General features: G+C 38.1%; 1 protein-coding gene across 1 annotated transcript; it reads left to right on the plus strand.

The window, feature by feature from the left end:
• The first annotated feature begins 3,203 nt into the window (after positions 1-3,203).
• On the plus strand, positions 3,204-9,740 carry LOC117433340 (large ribosomal subunit protein eL27-like). The gene is made up of 5 exons (XM_034055498.2): positions 3,204-3,327; positions 4,645-4,727; positions 5,112-5,281; positions 7,523-7,633; positions 9,656-9,740. The coding sequence occupies exons 2-5, from the start codon at positions 4,647-4,649 to the stop codon at positions 9,702-9,704; spliced, it is 411 nt and encodes a 136-aa protein (XP_033911389.1). The 5' UTR covers positions 3,204-3,327; positions 4,645-4,646; the 3' UTR covers positions 9,705-9,740.
• The last annotated feature ends 2,801 nt before the right edge of the window (positions 9,741-12,541 follow it).

Raw genomic sequence — 12,541 nt, forward strand, 5'->3', positions numbered from 1 at the left:
ACCGTGGACGGGTGCTCCAAGGGGGCGGCGCTCAATTGGCCGAGTGTCGTCCGGGGGGAGGGAGGGAGGGTGGCTGGGTTAGGTTGCCCAGGGTGTCCTCGGCTCACCGCGCACCAGCGACCCCTGTAGTCTGGCTGGGCGCCTGCGGGCTTTCCTGTAAGCTGCCCAGAGCTGCGTTGTCCTCCGATGCTGTAGCTCTGAGGCGGCTGCACGGTGAGTCTGCAGAGTGTAAAGAAGCAGGCGGCTGACGGCACACGCTTCAGAGGACAGCATGTGTTCATCTTCGCCCCTCCCGAGTCAGCGCAGGGGTGGTAGCGGTGAGCTGAGCTTAAAAATAATTGGGCATTTCAAATTGGGGAGAAAATAATAAAAACTAATTGGCAACGACTATATTTAAAACAAAAAAAAAATTGAATCTATTCTATTCTTGAACAAAGAAGACTACACGGCGATCTGATTCAAGCATTCAAAATTCTAAAAGGTATTGACAATGTCGACCCAGGGGACTTTTTTGACCTGGAAAAAGAAACAAGGACCAGGGGTCACGAATAGAGATAGATAAAGGGGCATTCAGAACAGAAAATAGGAGGCACTTTTTTACACAGAGAATGTGAGAGTCTGGAACCAACTCCCCAGTAATGTTGTTGAAGCTGACACCCTGGGATCCTTCAAGAAGCTGCTTGATGAGATTCTGGGATCAATAAGCTACTAACAACCAAACAAGCCAAATGGCCTCCTCTCGTTTGTAAACTTTCTTATGTTCTTAGAACATAAGAATATAAGAACATAAGAAAGTTTACAAACGAGAGGAGGCCATTCAGCCCATTTAACAAGTTTGCTTACTATACCAGAATCTAAATCATTAATGTAGATTAGGAATAGCAGAGGACCTAATACTGATCCTTGTGGTACACCACTGGTTACCTCGCTCCATTTTGAGGTTTCTCCTCTAATCAGTACTTTCTGTTTTCTACATGTTAACCACTCCCTAATCCATGTTCATGCATTTCCTTGAATCCCTACTGCGTTCAGTTTGAGAATTAATCTTTTATGCAGGACTTTGTCAAAAGCTTTCTGGAAATCTAAATAAACCATGTCATATGCTTTGCAATTATCCATTGTCGATGTTGCATCCTCAAAAAAATCAAGCAGGTTAGTTAGACACGATCTCCCTTTCCTAAAACCATGCTGACTGTCTCCCAGGATATTGTTACCATATAGGTAATTTTCCATTTTGGATCTTATTATAGTTTCCATAAGTTTACATATAATAGAAGTCAGGCTTACTGGTCTGTAGTTACCTGGTTCGGTTTTGTCTCCCTTTTTGTGGATCGGTATTACGTTTGCAATTCTCCAGTCTGTCGGTACAACCCGTGTCAAGAGACTGTTGCATGATCTTGGTTAGCGGTTTGTAAATAACTTCTTTCATTTCTTTGAGTACTATTGGGAGGACCTCATCTGGCCCAGGGGGTTTGTTTATTTTAAGAGCTCCTAGTCCCTTTAACACTTCTGCCTCTGTTATGCTAAAGTTATTTAAAACTGGATAGGAACAGGTCGACATGTGGGGCATGTTGTCCGTGTCCTCCTCTGTAAAAACCTGTGAAAAGTAATCATTTAATATATTTGCTATTTTTTTTTCTTCGTCTATGATTTTGCCATTTGTGTCTCTTAGACATTTAACCTCCTCTTTGAATGTTCTCTTGCTGTTATAATATTGGAAACACATTTTGGAATTGGTTTTAGCCCCCTTAGGAATGTTCATTTCTATCTCTCTCTTGACCTTTCTAACTTCCTTTTTGACTTGTGTTTGCAGTTCCAAGTACTCTTTCTGTGTACTTTGTTTTTGGTCCTTTTTAAACGCTTTGTAAAGTGCCTTTTTTCGCTGAATATGTTTTTTAATTGATCTATTAAACCATTTTGACCATTTTGTTTTAGATCTTATGAGTGCGTTACAATACAATGATATTGTGGCAATACGGGGTCTCCTTCGTTTGTCTTTGTCTTCTTTCTTTAAGAAAAGCTGAATAAATGGACAGACGTGGGGATTGCAGGTGCAAACGGACTGTCCGCTTTTTATTCTCTCTGTACAGTCAGTCTCTATGGGCTGAGACCACGCCAAAAACAACAAAACACTCATCTCTCTGGTTACTAGTGCTTCAGTCTCTCCTATCTTGTCCCTCTCACTCACTGACTCTCTCTCGCTCTCAATTTGTCTACGCAGTTTCTTTTAGGTTAGCGCGCTCTGTCTCTCTGTCTCTCTGTCTCTCTGTCTCAGTACTACTCACTCACAACTCTCTCCTCTGCTGACGTCACTCCCGTTCTTATACCGCCCAGCGGCACTTCACCCTCCCCCAACCTGCTCTCCTCCAATCACTGCAGCACATCACTCTCACTGCCTGCCACTCCTCCACACACACACCCCTCCCCCTTGCTTACCTAACCTAACCCTGGCATTGTCCTGACCTGAACAATATATGCACCTGTTTCAGACAAACAGACAAACCACATAAAGTGTCCCTTCAGGGCGCAGCGCCTTCAGCAGCTCCACAGGTCGCTACAATATGATCATTTCCAGTCTGATTTCAGACTAAATCGAACTCTCCATGTACCACACAGAATAAATCCATGGTCAGAACGTATTAGTCCTTCAGCCAGTCCTGGGTTTAAGAACTTGTTCAGCTGTATTATTGAATGTAGATATACTATAGATGTTAACAGGGGCCTGATTGCTAAAACATAGTATTTCATAACATTACATTGAGGAGTAATGAAACCTAGGACTTTCAACACAACCTGAACTCATAACCCTCCCACCCTTGTCACAATAAAGAGAAATTAGAACCAGTGTGAAAAAAATATATATCTGAAAAAAAATGTGGCCATAATGGGACATTTTTTACCATTACTGGATACCCGCCAGCGGGGGGCGCTGTTACAAAGTTCAATGTCTTAAAATATTTGGAATTGTATACAATTCTGTCACATTTCGTGCTTTTATCCCATATTTTTTCATTGGTCTGAAATCTGCTGCAGTGTAACTGTAGGAAAATTGACTTAAAAAAAAGGAGACGAGAGCATCCTCATTTTCACGCCTTAAAACCATGGCGTTGTGAAAGTGGGTGGGTTCACGGAGATCATTCTGCGCAGATTCTTACAGAATCCCGACAATTTAGCCAATGATCTTCTAAGAATGATCTCCGTGAACCCACCCACTGTTCGACCCTGCAAGCGGAAGAGGCAATGACGTCACCAAATTGGCGATGTGAAAGGTCAGCCGAACGCGTTTCTTCTTCCTTTACTGTCAGAGGCGGCCATTGAGTAGCAGGAGTGAGTAGTTTTTCTGTGACTATAATCACTCTCCATCGATGAGAATTCAGAGAAATAACCTGAAAAATACACAGTTTATGGTTAAGTGCATACTTACTAACAAATTGAAAGATACATTTGGAGGTTTATTGGTCGTGGTAAAACGGTAATGAAGAAGCAATACATACACCTAATGTCGGCCTAGCTTAGTGGAATATGGCAGCGTATATTTCAACCTCATTTACTGCGTTATTTGTTACAGTTAACATTAATACCCTATACAGATCAACGGAGGTGAACTAAACTAAGTGTTGTGTTTAAATCTTCAATTTGTTACAGAACGCGACTAAACATTGGATTAGAACTGCTCAGTAGTTGAGACGGTACTATTTTATAAACACGTGTTGCACTTTAGGGAGGAACTGTAATGCAATACTGTTATCATTACTATATACGTTAGATAAATAAGTATTGTTTGTGACAGGCAGGTTTTTGTATCGTGGTAATGCAACATATGTCAAGGCATGGAATACGTGTAAAGTTGTCACAGAACGCATTGCGTTTCTGTAAATATTACTGTATTGAGAGACTACAGATTCATTTTTTCGAGTTGGGATTCGGTTTTAGAATTAAGAATATATAGTGTTTATATCGTCTTACTTCAGGTCTGGTCTGTGGCCTTCAGGATATTTCTCAGTAATTCAACTGAGCTTACACAATTAAACGAAAGAATACTGGGTTAGAACATAAAGTTTACAAACGAGAGGAGGCCATTCAGCCCATCTTGCTCGTTTGGTTGTTAGTAGCTTATTGATCCCAGAATCTCATCAAGCAGCTTCTTGAAGAAGGATCCCAGGGTGTCAGCTTCAACAACATTACATTGCACAACTTGAAAAATTGTCGAAACTATGAATGCATTGCATTGAACTGAACTCGAAGGTTTTATGATTATTTTGGGAATTGCTATGTTTTTTGTGCTGCCCTGTGTCTCACTGTTTTAGATTACACGTTTCATATTGATTCTGTGTGTTAGACAAGACGCATGTAATTACATTGTACTGCTTTTTAACATTTACGTTTTGGAACCATGTTGGCTTTTCTTGTGAATTTTTTGTGGGAGTTAATTTCAGTGTCATGCAGCAGGGGCAAACTAACAACTATCTTACAGAGGTGCCTATAAGCAGCAAATGCACTGATGTTTTAAATGCATCAATGCAATTCCAAGAGCCAAATGAGTTTGTTTGGGACATGGCGCTGAAAAGGCTGTTAATTTATTTATATGACTTGTTTTTAAGCAACAATCTTCAACTCTCTTTATAAACGCGCTTTTTCTTGCAGAGATGGGTAAATTCATGAAACCCGGAAAAGTAGTAATGGTCCTGGCTGGACGCTATGCAGGACGCAAGGCAGTTATTGTAAAGGTACAGTCCAATTTACTATCTGACACTGTAATATGAACTGTAGGCATTGAGAAATTACAAACATGGTGGTTTATTGAGATTGAGAAGTCTGAAGTGGTAGGAATGAGCATATCTTTAAGAGTAGCCTTACCAGTTCCAGATCTGGTAACCATTGATTACTGGTGATACTAATGTAATGAGCCTATAAAACCAAAAGCTGTCTAAGTGGTATATCATGTCCAGGTTACACTTGCATCTGGACATGATAACCACATGGTAATACATTTTCACTGATGTTTTAAATTGCGTCAGCAATTCTGAGAGCCAAATGAGTTTGTGTAAACAAAGTGATTAATGGTGGGTGTAAACAGTGATTAATGAATGTACCCTGTCTTTGCCTTTCAGAACATTGACGATGGCACCTCTGACAGGCAATACAGCCACGCCCTGGTTGCTGGTATTGACCGTTACCCACGCAAAGTGACAACCACAATGGGCAAGAAGAAGGTTGCCAAGAGGTCCAAGATCAAGGCCTTCGTGAAAGTCTACAATTACAACCATCTGCTGCCAACCAGGTTAGTGACTATTTAGCAGTGTAAATACATTTCAACACTAAGACATGCTGTTATCCCTCAAGAGTTTGATTTTTATATATGTATGTGTGAATCAATCAATCTTTATTTTATGTAGTGCCTTTCATAGTGGACCACCATCTCAAAGCACTTTACAAGATGCAGTAACAAGAAAATCCATAACTTAAAAAAATGTATGTGTATGTATGTGTGTGTGTATATATATATATATATATATATATATATATATATATATATACACACACACACACACTCTACCGGTAAAAAGCGTTTTAGAACGCCTCTTTTTCCAGTTTTTATTGAAATTTACGCAGTTTAATGTCTCAATGTACTCTGAAATTAAAGCATAGAACAAATAAACAATTGGAGATAAAAAATAAATAATGGAATCGTTTTGTTTAACAAAATTTAACCTAAATTTTTGACTCAAAGTAGCCACCTTTTGCAGATACAACAGCCGAACACACTCGTGGCATTCTTTCTACAATGGAAATCAAATATTGTTCGGAAAGTTCTTCCCAACACTGTTGCAGAAGTTCCCACAAATGTGTTGCACTTGTAGGTTGCTTTGCTTTCACCGTTCTGTCCAGTTCATCCCAAACCAGCTCGATGGGGTTTAAGTCTGGAGACTGTGCTGGCCATTCCATGATTTGAAGCCTACCGTCTTGTTTTTTTCTTCTAAGGTAGTTCTGACATTGGAGGTATGTTTTGGGTCATTATCTTGCTGTAGGATGAACCCCTGACCAACTAGGCGTATACCAGAGGGTATTGTATGGCGCTGCAAAATGCTGTGGTAGCAGTTTTGGTTCAGGGTGCCACTCGCTCTGTGCAAGTCGCCGACTCTGGATCCATCAAAAGAGCCCCAGACCATCACGCTTCCTCCTCCATGTTTGACAGTTGGTGTCACACACCGAGGAACCATCCTTTCGCCTACTCGACGGCGTACAAAAACCGTGCGTGATGAACTGAAGATTTCAAATTTTGATTCATTGGTCCATAAGACCTTCTTCCAGTCTTCAGTAGTCCACTGGCGGTGCTTCATGGCCCAGGCAAGCCTCTTTTTCTTATTTTGCCATCTTAGCAATGGCTTTCTTACTGCCACTCAACCTGTCAAACCTGCAGCTCGAAGTCTTCTCTTCACAGTTGAAACTGAGACTTGCTTACTTTGACCAGTGTTAAGCTGTGCTTGAAGCTGTTGTCCTGTGAGCCGCCTATCACGCAAGCTGTTGACTCTCAGAAACTTGTCTTCTGATTCTGTTGTGGCTTTGGGTCTGCCAGACACTTCCTGTCAGAGTTTCCAAGTGCCTTTTGATGGTGTAGGAAACTGTACTCACTGACACCTCGGCTTTCTTTGCAATTTCTCTAAAGGAAAGACCTACACTTTTAAGGGTTATAATGGTCTGTCTGTCTTCCTTTGTTAATTGCCTTTTTCTCGCCATTATGAGAGCAATATACTACTTCCTGCAGTACAATACTGTCCAAATAATGCTTAAGAGGGTGTAGTAACACAGTCTGTTCCAACACTGCTTTTATACAGACAGAGGGTTTGTAAGTAATCAACAAAAGTTGAGACACCTGTAGGAATTGTTAGCATCAACTTTCAAGGCTTAATTTACTTCCATTGCTGCAGAACAGCTGTAAGTTGTTAACCCATTACTTGTTCCCTGAAAAAGGCCTTTTTGTATAACTCTGAAATGTACATTATTTTTCAGTTTTTGGTAACCTAAACTTTTTTTTTTAACCTCTGGCAGTTTACCGCTTACCTTTGTACCATTTCAGGTTATTCACTGGACTTGAACTGCTTAAATTTCAATAAAAACTGGAAAAATGGGGGTGTTCTAAAACTTTTGTCCGGTAGCGTGTATATGGGTGATTCTATGGGAATGGGACAAATTGGAGTTCCAAATATTTTTTAAACTTTTTTTTTTTTTTTTTTTGTTCCATTGAAACAATCTGAATTAAGTAATTCAAGTTGGAAAACAAAGCTTTACATATACCTGAGTGAGAATTTAGGTTCCCCATATCTAAGATCTGAATGCATATGCACTTTAGTTACTGCTGGGCTATCTGGGCAGGAGAACTTGAGGGAAACAAATGTAATACAAACCAAACTTGAGCAAATCTCAAATTGGACAAGTCATCCCTTGTGAACAGCAGCCTGCATAACTATTCAGTGCATCTGGACTGTTATTCCTGCTAAACAATCTCTCTGTGCTTTTCCAGATACTCTGTTGATATCCCTATGGACAAGACCGTTGTCAACAAGGATGTGTTTAGGGACCCAGCCCTGAAACGCAAAGCCAGACGTGAAGCCAAGGTCAAGTTCGAAGAGAGGTGAGTGTAAATGGATTGTGCTCAGTACTTTGTAGAGCTTGAGTAGTTTTGTGGGTTGATTTGTGAATGGCTGGTGTTCATGCAGTGTTAACTGGCAGCAAGTTTACAGCAGATGTACTTTATCCTCGGGTTATGAGAGTCTGTCAATAAAATATTACTATTAAAATCCTAGACATTGCATTATGGTCGTAACACTAAATTGTTCATAACACAGGTACTGATTTTTTTTTTTTTTAATTGGATACACATTCTGTAGTACATCTTGTCTTTTTGCCTGCATGGAACTCATGGACCCATTTTTACTAGTATGCAATCTGCTAGGCATTGACTGTTTGTATATCCAGTACATAAACTATTGAAATATTATTATTATTATTATTATTATTATTATTATTATTATTATTATTATTATTTAAATAATGAGATGAAACTGCAGTAAACTAAACTGCTGTTTACATTTTGATGCTTGTTTGTCAAATTCACAGAAGCATGTATATAGGGACCAACTTTCACTATGTAAAAGTGAAGTGATGTTCAAACACAGTACCCACCATTTCAGATAAATGATGAAATAAATTAGTGACACCTTGCAGAATGACCCTATGTGGGTATGGATATGACCACTTAGTGTTTTAGTGCTTGTAGATTGGCAACCTTAAATAAGAAATTAAAACCCAATATCTACAGAAAGGTAGATTCGATCTTTCCAAGTTTTATATATATATATATATATATATATATATATATATGGGCAGCAGTGTGGAGTAGTGGTTATGGCTCTGGACTCTTGACTGGAGGGTTGTGGGTTCAATCCCAGGTGGGGGACACTGCTGCTCCTGTACCCTTGAGCAAGGTACTTTACCTAGATTGCTCCAGTAAAAACCCAACTGTATAAATGGGTAATTGTATGCAAAGATGTGTAAATGTAATTGTATGTAAAAATGTGTAAAGATAATGTAATTGTATGTAAAAATAATGTGATATCTTGTAACAATTGTAAGTCTAAGAAATAAAAAAAAAAAATATATATATATATATATATATATATATATATATATATATATATATATATATATATATATATATAAAAAAGCATATAGGAGCTGCGCAGTTATCCATTTAAAATCGAAAATTAAATCTCTTGGACAGTTGCAGAGCTATACGAAGTTTTACGATGCATGGTTTTACGAAAAGCATAAATAAATCACGCACAGAAACAAAGTAAACTAATTAAATATAGTTTATTGTCTACAGCTAAATAATGACTCTCCATCCTTCTACACATACAGAAACAAAGAAAACATAGAAAAAATTATAAAATACATTGCTAATAATAAAAATGACTGCTAGTTAGGCATCGGATGTTTCCTGAGAAACCATTTTCAAAAATGTCAAATAAAAATACAGTAAAGAAATGAGATGCAGGTACAGTAGTTAGTCTTGTCTCCATCAATCTCCTGCCCTGCACACAGAGAAAAAAAACATTTCAATAGGTTTTTAAAAAAAAAAAAAAGCTTTTTTATTTTTTATATATAAATAAGACGGCTAGTTGGTCCAAGTACTTCCCTTTCCAATGAGTTGTGGATGAGCACTCCTGGACGTGTAGAACCAGCGAAGCAGACACTTGAAATGGACGAGTGTGTCTATGAATCCGTAGTGAACGGTGATGTGTGTGACGTGTCCTCTTATTATACGTCCCAAACATCCTAGCCCTAAACCAGTTAAATGGAGACATGGCCCATAATCATGGCTATGACCCACGCAAAAAAACAAGATTGGCGATTGGACGGCAGAGATATGCCATGAAAGGTTACCCATCATATATGATTGATTTTTAAAGCGCTCTACTGTCAAGGGGTTAAACTTGGTACCTCTGATCTGAACACCTATTTCTCAACTGTTTCAATGTTTCTGGAGTTTGAATAAGATGTACCTCATGTTTTATATATTTGGCATTTTTTTTAAATCTTGATAAATATGATTTTAATATTGAGCAAGCTTTTTTTTTTTCTTCCTCTACAGATACAAGACCGGCAAGAACAAATGGTTCTTCCAGAAGCTTAGATTCTAAACTTGCTACAATGTTCCAATAAATTTCTAATATCCATCCATTAGTGTCTGTCTTCAATGATAAAGGGTTGCAGATTGTTCAGTTTGCAGCAGGGTTGGCTGATTTTAAATAGTCGGTTTTTTAAATTGTGTGTTTTTTTAAATCATTTTATATATATATATATATATATATATATATATATATATATATATATATATATATATATATATAATATAATAAATATATAATTTTTTTTAATCCATTCTTTTACTATAGATTTTATAGTTTCTCGAGTAAATTACATGAAATGTTTTTTTAAAAACCTTTTTATTAACGAACAAACATCTTAAAATCTTGCTGTAGAACTAAAATCTGCATACATGTTTATTAAGGTAGGGCTAAGGAAAGGCTTTAAACATCAAGATAGATTTTTTTCCATTTTCTCACCAATCGTTTAAAATTTCTAAAGAAAATCACCAACTGTTCATTAAGATTGGGTCAAAAAGGGCAGTGCATTAAGAGGACCAATACATATTACACGGCCTCATGCAGACCCACAACCCCTTTAATGCGACCCGTAGCGTCTTTCCAATTGAACCTTATATGTGGCCCACAGTGAACCGAGCAGCTGCCAAGCACTTGATTTACAACAGAGGTGCCCAAAGCAGGATTATGTAGGAACTTGCATAATAATGTAGGAAAATATTTGTACACGTACTACGCTGAATACTAATGACAGACTGACAAAACACGCAGCATGTGATCATTATGTGGGTGTGGAAAGGTGGACGGAGAGTCTTCGCAAGGAATTAACAATGCAGCAATATTTTCTGAATAATTACATAATGTACTCTCCTTTTTAAAATTTAAGATACAATTGAGAATTGTTGAGGTGGTGGGTATAGCATTGTTTATTTGCTATAACTCAACCCTACCCAGACAGGATTTGTAGATAAGAGCCCACATACCATGCGCACAAATAGTAATAATATTCTTCAGTATATTGAAAATAAAACCAACACTGGTTTAAAACTGTAAATCAGCTTGATCATTTACACTGCCCTCTGCCACATTACAATTAGTAAAAGCATGCCATCAGCAGTTTTAAATACAGTATACAGATGTCAATGGTCACTGAGGATGAAACATCAAAACAAGTCCTCATGGGTAAGCAGCTTGTTGTTTGATAATTATGTTTACTCAAGGCTGCAGTATAAAAAATAAAATAAAAAAAAAACTGGACTTTTTTTCTTGTTATAAAGTAGGTGCTGTAGCTCGTCCTTTAGGTTTGTTGTGTGATGAAAGTAACAATGCCAAGTGTATGCTTTGCTGTTGTGCAAAATCAACTACAGTGAACCTGTTTACAAAGTATTGACTACAGTACGGTAAGAACCACAGAGACCAAGAGAGATTTTGATTGTGAAGCATGTCATTGTTTTTCTGTCATGATATTTTTCATTTTTAAAATAAATTAGAAGGAGCAGTGTATCACGGTATCATTCTAGCAATCAAAGTGTAATCGTTGTATGCCTTTCTTATGTAGGTGTTCAATTCAGGCCACTAGATTTACAAAAACTCCCCTATTTTCAAAACTCAGTGTTGACAGGTATGCAAATAAATGCACTTGAAAAAGGTACGTGAAATTTGCAGTCTAGTTTGGTCACGTTGCGGCCCACGGTCCCACAGTAGCCTTGCTATGCGGCCCCCTGCTTTGTGGTCTTTCTGCAAAAACATGAGGTACATCTTTCCAAAAGTCCACAAAACAAATGTACAAATTGTCAAATAAACGCGTCTGCTTTTTTTTTTTTAGTCTTGTATGGCATGCAGACAAACGAATATGGTGACCTTTCAGTTTTCTAAGACATTTCTATACATTTGTTCTTTGAAACACAAAAATAGCATATTTTCTGGAAAAATATGAAGATATCCCTAATTATATGCAGTAAAAAGCACTTGAGGAAGGGTCAGTTGGCACACCAATTTCCTACAAGAAATCAGTTTTTAGGAATTAAGAAATGTGCCCTGTCTGTGTCCCTCAGTTACTCTGTTTTAGAAGTAGTGTAAGCCCATTCAGTCCATTATTTTTGACCACTTTTCACACTTAAATGCAGCACATAGTTGACATCGTAGCAGGATTTCAGAGAACTGCTTGCTGGAGAGTGCTGTTTTTTCCAGTGTGTCTTTTTTTGCATATGGTATATGATTGCTCGTTGTGATCACTTCAACTTCCTCTGCTGGTAAAGTGTGATTTGAGGAAGTTTTTCTAAACCAAATGAAGTCAGTAGTGCTGACTTCCTCAGGATAACTGAGGAAGTCAGCACCTCAACTCACTGTTTTTAAAGTAACAAAAACGCTTATTCACTGCCAAACATGACCTTTTTTAGATGTGTAATGGCTGCAGTATAGGATACTGACCATAGGTTATGGTTTCGTGTTGGGAGAGGATTATTCATTGTTTTGTTAACAATAATATGATAACCAATCAGAGTGCAGTGTCCTGACAGGAAAATTTGGTGGTACCTTTGTAAGGACAGCTTTAAAAAACACTTGGAAGCAAACTTCCCTTTCACTCTGGGCGCTGTCAGAGGTGAGATTTAATTAACTAAAGTATAGTTTAACAAACAATATTTATTACACTAATAAATGAGTGAATAACCTTGTTTCATATACAGGATGTCAATACTATATGTTATGGGCAAACCCTGAAACTGGGCAGTTTGTGGATTGCCCGGGCAAAGTCTGATATGAATCGCAAAGATCTTTCATTTCATGTTTTCAGGGGAAGGGATGGAGTTACAACTGAAGAGCTTGTTTGACCCGGCTACCTGAGTAGAGTCATTCATTCACTCACTCATATC

The sequence above is a fragment of the Acipenser ruthenus genome, chromosome 33 (genome assembly GCF_902713425.1).
Source record: "Acipenser ruthenus chromosome 33, fAciRut3.2 maternal haplotype, whole genome shotgun sequence".
NCBI classification, from domain to species: domain Eukaryota; kingdom Metazoa; phylum Chordata; class Actinopteri; order Acipenseriformes; family Acipenseridae; genus Acipenser; species Acipenser ruthenus.

Bases quoted from the DNA above. Each gene is read 5' to 3' on its own strand.
- LOC117433340 (XM_034055498.2), top strand. From the start codon at position 4,647: ATGGGTAAATTCATGAAACCCGGAAAAGTAGTAATGGTCCTGGCTGGA. The intron at 5,282-7,522 runs GTTAGTGACTAT...GTGCTTTTCCAG, and splicing joins AACCATCTGCTGCCAACCAG to ATACTCTGTTGATATCCCTA. The intron at 7,634-9,655 runs GTGAGTGTAAAT...CTTCCTCTACAG, and splicing joins AAGGTCAAGTTCGAAGAGAG to ATACAAGACCGGCAAGAACA.